We start from the raw sequence: 7551 nt of genomic DNA on the forward strand, positions 1-7551 counted from the left end.
TTAGAGAATATTGTTCGTTAAAAAAATTAATTAATATATATAATATATAAATATTAAAACCAAAACTATTTAGCATTTTATTATATCACGTGAATATAAATGAATTGTAATAAATTGATGGTTTAACATTTAGATTTGGTTTAAAATTTGATGACTGAAAATTTTAGGGTTTTTTGTAACGAAGACAATTTGACTATTTGTCAAGGATGCAAAAACATTTACAAAAATATGACGTTTCATGAGAGATAGATGCAAATATTGCCATGTTGAAAGATTTATTTATTTTTATCAAATAAAACGAACTGTTTTCTAATAAATACATTTTCAAACATGTCGAATTACAAATTAGAACTTGATAAAAGAGCTGCATGTGTACAAAAATTTAACGCAGAAAGTATGAAAAGCACATTTTATTCCACCCTTCATAACAGTGCCATGAGAACATTTGTACAAGATACATCACAATCTAAAGTGCACAAATACTGTACAACAGAGTCTTAAATAAAAGGGACAAAACACATCAGGTTTTATAGAAAAATAAGATTAAAAGCAGAATTTAAGGGCATGCTTTAAAATGAAGAGAATTGAAAACCCCAAAATGTTTCACAAATAAGCAAAAACTGAACAAGCAGGGGGGGGGTTGGGGAGGGGTATGGGGGGTTGGGGTCCACAGAGCTTTTTCACCTGCAGATTAAAAGGTTCAAAACACAACAAGGGCAGATCACTTCAAACAAAATATGATAGAGAGAGAGAGAATTGATAAATGATCTGAATCACCAGCAGTCTTTAAGGGCTCGTATAGAAAGCGTAATAACCCATTGCTTTATGACTCTCTTTGTTGTACTCCTCAGAGCTCAAGTCCTCGCACTTTATAGTCGGCGAAGCGTCTGTACTTGAACCTCCAGGTGAAACGCGCCGCCTCTTGCACACCATCGCATATCCGCCGCTCTCCAAGGACTCCACCGCCTTAAGGGCCGGCGGGGTCTCCATCCAGGAGCCCGAAGATGCGGCCGCCGGGGCCGCCGTGGAGCTCTCGTCCTGTAGCTTGTCTTTAGAGGAGAGCAGGTCGTCGGAGTATGCGGGAGGACTCGGCCGGGGCGACCAGGGCAAGCCGGTGGTCATCTTCCTCTGATACGAACTTCTGCTGCTCCATCCGGCCGCCATGGAGGCGAAGGCAGAGTCGGGGTAATAGCCCAGCGCGTGGGGGCTCTGCAGGGGCAAGGGCTTAATGCCGTAGGGCAGCAGGCTGGAGGCCGAGTACTCGCCGTCGTAGGACAGGTCCAGTTTGGTGGACGCTCCGCTTTGCTGGACTGGGCCCACGAACCAGCGCTGGGCAGCGGCCGAGCTCGCGGCCGAGTCTTCGCTCTGAGGGGACAGCAGGCCGTTGGTCTGCGGCACGGCGCGCTCGCTGCCGTAGAAACGGTGGTTTTGCGGCAGGTTGTTCACAAACTGGTCTTGGAAGAAGGGTTGCATGGCATAGCGGGCGCCGGGTACAATCTGGTGTGACCGTGGAGAATCAGTAGGAGAGGGGGTCAGTCTGTCGCTTTCTGGAGCTGTGTACATCCTGAGAGGAAAACCACAGCATGAGAGAAAGACAATAAATTCAAATTATTCATACAAACTGCTACAGAATAGAACAGAAAATGAGGCAGGGTTTATGAGAGATAGAATTATCATTGTAGAACCCAAAAACGTAATGTTGGTGTTGTTTATTTCAGGCCGGATTTTGAAAGAAAGAAAAAAAGTTGGGCATGTACGTTTGTGACATGCTTATGAATTCAACTATTTATTTATTTAACAACGAAGACTGTTTTGAATATAAAATAAGCGTCTTTATCATTTTGGGTGCAGAAGTGCAGAAAAGTGGCGGTTGTCTGGAAGACACTTACGAATCATAATTATCTCTGAAGCCTTTAGCGAAGGGGTTGTGGTCGATCTTGAGCTGTGTGATCTGCAAATAAACAAAACACCAGGAGCTCAGAGTAGCACAAAAAAGCAGAAGTGGCTGTATGGGACTGTGGCTGCAGGTTCTGCTTACGTCTGTGTTCTGGTAAGCGGTTACAGCAATAAACTGGTTTTCAGGGAAAGTGAAGGTTTGTGTTTTGGCTTCGCTGCTCATGTCCTCCACACCATCCTCTGTCACCTCCACGATGTGCAGTCGCGGCTGGTACTTATGCAAGGACTGCAGGACGATCATCTATTTTAACACACACACAGAGCATGAGTGTATGTGCAGAGTTTATGGCCAGCGTTTGCAGATAGACGTATAGATGCACGGAGGTGTCAAAGCCACACTGAAGACCTCTGAACTGACTGGAAGTCTACACAAACACACTCACACACACATCCCTGCCACACACACTTTTATCTGCACTTAAGATAGACCAGAAGCATCAGTTCTCTGCTTTAGAGTTCTACAGTATTATTTCATGAAACTGACTTTACCTGTGGGGTTACTTGAATTTTTTTTTAAAGCTGGGAAGCATCTTACATTCTGTAGGATGCTACTGAGCATTAAAAAAAATGAGCAGCTTGTAGCTGTTAATGCAAATATAAACACCGTACCTTATAAGTAAATTTGTTTACCTGGGTATTGTTGTTGTTTGCACCCTTGTTGTTGGTCAGTTTCAGTTTGCCAAATGATATTTCTTGTCTCATCCAGTGTGCGCCTGTGTTTGGGGATTCTGGGTGAACATAAACTTTGTTTCCTATAGATAAAATATACATGTAGAATATTAACGTTTTGGGTCTTATATTCAATTTATGTCTACTTGAACAGGACAGGAAAAATCATTCACATCACACAATTAAACAAGTCTGTTGTGCTTAAATTATCCTGCATGAAAATCACATCGATTATGACTAAGAACTATTTATCTGGAATAATTTTAATAATCGTAGAAGAATAACACATCCACCCCCACGTGTTTTGAAGCATCATTCTGTGTATGAAAGATGCAAATCGCTCACGTTGTATGAAACTTCTTCGCAGGAAACATTGCAAACACTCATTTTCAAACTCAATGACAAGATCTAGTGTGAAAAATTTTGCACGCTACAAAAGTAAAAAAGAAACGAGAATAATCGCATAATAGCCTAATAATAATCATAGCGACCCATAAAAGTGTGCACATTTTATTTTAGTTAGCTATAAATTAAAATTCGTTCGTTTTCGTATGTTTCTTTAACAATGAATGTTAATTAAAAATGATTGTAATTTTAACATTAATTGTACCAAACTAGCTATTAAATATTTAACAAATTAGTATACCAAAACAGCATCAATAACGAAACGAAAATGTTGGTTTTACTAAAAAAAATACAATTTTATATTTTAATTCACAAACATTATTCGATTATACAGTCACCTCTAGTTACCAACAAATATAGCTTATGTATTACAATTAAAATGATTAAAATATATGTTGCGGGGAAACACATATTTCATGGCACAACAATAAATCAGACAGTCATGCTGTTAATTATTTCCACGTTTTCTCTCGAGTTTTTTCTCACCTTGCATGTTATTGTCCGCTTTCCCACAGGTTACCCATTTTCCTCCCTGAAACCTCCAGTGGTTCGGGTCGGCCAGAACAACCTCCACAAACACATTATAATGCGCCGTCAGGTTCAGTCCGGTAATATTAAAACTCAGGAAGGGAAACATTCTCCTGCGAAATAAAAATAAAAACGAAAATGAATAGAAACTCAACACGGTGAAATATTTCTCTTTTTATTTATGCGCAGCTTTACATTAATTTCGTGTTCACATTTTAAGTTCTAAATTATTATACATTTATGCTCTGAATTACTGTCCTGTGTTCAACTGAATATATTTTACTAAGTCAAATTGTTTAACTCTGTTTTAGTAGGCTAGCTGAACTCACTTACCTGCCCTGTTTGGTGATGATCATCTCCGTCTGATGGCGGTGAAATTTCAGCCACAGGGGTCTGTTACACAGATAAACCTGCGCCCTCGCCGCCGAGCCCGAACCCGGGATGGGCATCGAGCTCAAACCGGATCCCGGTCCGGGATAAGACGGGTAGAGGCACCCGGGACCCTGTCCGAACTGATAGCCGCTTGCAAACTGACTCCGACTGGCGCACACGGCGGACGAGAAGCCGGCGGGCGGAAGAACCGACCCGTAATGCAGAGACGAAGAATACCTGGAGCCGTTCGAGCCGCTGTACACCGACCCGGTCTGACCCCCGTACGGGAAGAGAGCGCACGGATTGGTGACATCGGAGCTCGGTTGGCTTGACGAGATGAAATAGCGATCAGTGCCCAGTTCGTCGATGTTGTACCGGCGCGCGCTGGAGAGGTCATCGTCCCCGCTGGAGATCACCGGAGAACTTTTCCTCCCGTCCGGCGCCGACGCTTTATTCCCGGCGAAGGTCTCACTCTCAGCCTCATCCAGCAGCGCGGTCCCACCGCTCAAGAACTTCTTCTGCTCGGGTTCCGTCCGATCCATCTCCTGGAACTCGATGTGCGTTGACCCCGGGCTGTTATTGGTGCTCTCTGAAGACGTGGACAGGTTATAGAAGGTTTTGGGTAAGTTGACAGATGCACCAGGGAGGAGGCTTTCTAACTGCATGCTTCAGTGAAGGGATATTGAGATGAGGATCAATCGAAAGCAGGCCCAGTTCAATAAGCAGATCACACCAGGACGCGGCACCGTGCGCCCCTCAGCTTGACCTCTGATGCGACACCTCCGAATTTTCGACTCTAATCTGTGAGTGACAGAGGGGTTCGAGAGAGTTTATATATGATCTCACGAGGGGGGCGGAGCATCGGCCATTCCTCCGCTCTGCCCCTTCGTTTTTAATTACATGTACCCTACAAATCATTTGCATATTCTTAAATAGAGAGCTTCCATTTTATCTTAACGAAAGACGTTCCAGTATTTTAAAAAGAAAAGCTCTACCAAGAGCCAAAAGTGGTTTTGTAGATTGTCATTTTTTATATGGCGCAAATAACTGAATCGTCCTGAATTATAGAATTTTGTGAGAGAAAAAAACCTATCCAGTGAATACATTATTCGGAAGCGAAACATCCATAACTTTACATTTAAAATATTCAACCAAGCATGATTATTTATTGTTTTTGACAAACCATCGAGAAGTAAATTTGTTCACATTAAAAACCTCGCATGGCATTAAAAAATTCGTTTCCAGGTAAATAATGTGTGTTAATTCGAGGCTGACCTCGAACCCACTTAGCAACCTTTAAGTGTCTTGACACCATTCTCTAAAAAACAAAACAATTACCGACCGACCCGAGAACCGTTTAATTTCAATACACTTGAACTTGGCGACCCAAAACATTAACAAGCGACTCATAATGAATCTACTTACCACAGAAAGTTCGATACTGGCATGCTGAGAGAGTTTCTCAGGTGAATGGTAAAGAGTTCAGTCCCGGGTCAGAGTGTTTGGGGTAATCACGCCGCACGTGCGCGGGGCATTTCTACCTCCTTCACCGGATAATTGCCTCTTTTCTTCTCGACGCGTCCGAGATGTTGGCGACAAGTATCGTAATTCCTGTTTGCTTTTCTCAGTCAAACGCATAGACGCTCAGATATGAGTGAGATTTTTACGTGACGTTGCCAAAAACATTTTCCCTATGAAAGACGTTTGATGTGTTTTGTGTCCACCCTGTGCTCTAGTGTGTATTTCTAATTGAAAGTGTCTTGTGGCGTCTAATTTGAGCGTTTATTCGGATCCAGCGATAAACACAAAGTGCAGGAGATTGTTTTGAGCGCGTGCACAACAAGGAGGTGAGAGGGGCGCGTGCGCGCGTCACCTGAGGTGCCTGAAAAAACCTGCGCCAATAATAACAACAAATATAGCCTGTTCAAAACTATATTTACATTAATTTTATGTTACCACATATTTAATAAACGCTATTAAGAATAATTCAAAACGGCGTCGCTTAAATTCTTAACCAAAAATTATTTTAATGTAAAACGTTGACTGGTCTAGGCGATTCTTTATTTAGAAATATTAAATTAAGTCTGTTTTAAACAGCATGCATTTATATATATTTTTCATTATAGGTTCAAATAAGAACATTAATTCGTTGCTGTTAAACGTGCATCATGTATAATTCTCTTAAAAAAGCGAAGTACAGTTTTAAACAGGAAGGATGTATTTATCAAAAAGTCTTGACGATGCAAATAATGTCCGAGCACGTTTTCAAAACGAGAAAAAAAACACACCAGGTCAACAGATGGAAAAACAATTGAGCCCCAGTTCACCATAAGGTAATATGTGATTGTCTTGATCATCAGGCGGTTGTAATAAAAAAAGAGTGGGGTGGGGGAGAATCCCACCCGGATCAACCCCTTTCCAAGCTCAGGGAAACCGGCCAATTATTTTTCCGTGTGAAGGAACCGGTGATAGTGAAGGAAGAGACAGCCGGGCTGGTTTATTAAAACCCTTCAGTTGCCTATACTGATACATCTGATACAAGAAAGAAAGAAACAGGCAAAATGACCACAAAAAGTCTGCCTGATATTTAAGATGAGAAGAAGACAGAACTGACCGGGTGTTAGGATGGCCGGGTGGTGATAATGGTCGGTTACCCGGCTCAGCCTGAAAGCTCTTTAATGAAAAAAGCCCACCGGGTGTTCCTGCTTCATCAAACCCATCCGCTGATTCTCTTTAGCTCTTCATCGTAATTAATATTCTTTGATGACAGCCGTGGGCCATGACACGTTAAGAAGAGTCACTTATACATGTATTAAGTCACAGATTGTGACTTATTGAATATATTATAAAAATACTAATTCGTTTTTCTCATTGACCATTTTTTAAAGGTGTTCTCCGTTTAACCACGAATAAAGGATTTGACCTCTTTGCTCGGAATCTGATGCTCTCTTATGGAGGAAAACTGGAAACTCTTCTTCACCCCAAATATGTAAGTTTGACTCCGTCATTATGAAAAAATATAAATAATTGAAACGTGCTTCAGATGATGATTTGGCCCATGTTGTCACCTCTCTCTCAATGCAACGTAGTCATTGTGTTATCAAAGTCCCGAAATGATCTTAACTGATAGTATGAGAGGTTGTGAGGTAAAGATGATCCACACAAAGCACCTGAGAAACACACACACACACTCTCACAGACACACACAGGACTGATTATGCGTTCTCACCTGACAGATCCCGGGTCCCAAGTGCCTTGTAGTTTTTAAGGTGTGAGATTCACAAGGATTAGCTCCCAGCTAAGAGGAATACTGAGATGAGAACGATTTCTCTGTGCAGAATACAGAATCTGTCGTTCTGCCTGTCTCTGCGTGATCCACGGTTCTCTGCTGAAAGAAATAAACTTTCAGATGATTGATTTAAGCTGCCGTCCAATTAAAAGTGAAAAGACGTTTGATAGCTTAAATAGAATGTCATTCGGTGTAGTTTATTGCTATGTATAGGCATCCTAGTTTTTATATATTTAAAAATATATAAAAGTGTGTTTACTGTATCTGTGTTTCCAGACAGCGTGTGTGCAAATGTGTGTCATGTGTGCGTATGTGCGTTTGCATGTGTGCCA

The 7551-nt window shown here is 41.7% G+C and overlaps 1 protein-coding gene across 1 annotated transcript; it reads right to left on the reverse strand.

Moving 5' to 3' along the window:
- Positions 1-285: 285 nt before the first annotated feature.
- eomesa (eomesodermin homolog a) lies at positions 286-5471 on the reverse strand. The gene is made up of 7 exons (XM_057354112.1): positions 5356-5471; positions 3892-4731; positions 3517-3671; positions 2587-2708; positions 2039-2197; positions 1890-1951; positions 286-1564 (listed from the first exon to the last, which is right to left on the reverse strand). The coding sequence occupies exons 2-7, from the start codon at positions 4593-4595 to the stop codon at positions 787-789; spliced, it is 1980 nt and encodes a 659-aa protein (XP_057210095.1). The 5' UTR covers positions 4596-4731; positions 5356-5471; the 3' UTR covers positions 286-786.
- Between the last annotated feature and the right edge of the window lie 2080 nt (positions 5472-7551).

Source organism: Triplophysa rosa, linkage group LG16, assembly GCF_024868665.1.
Source record: "Triplophysa rosa linkage group LG16, Trosa_1v2, whole genome shotgun sequence".
Lineage (NCBI taxonomy): Eukaryota > Metazoa > Chordata > Actinopteri > Cypriniformes > Nemacheilidae > Triplophysa > Triplophysa rosa.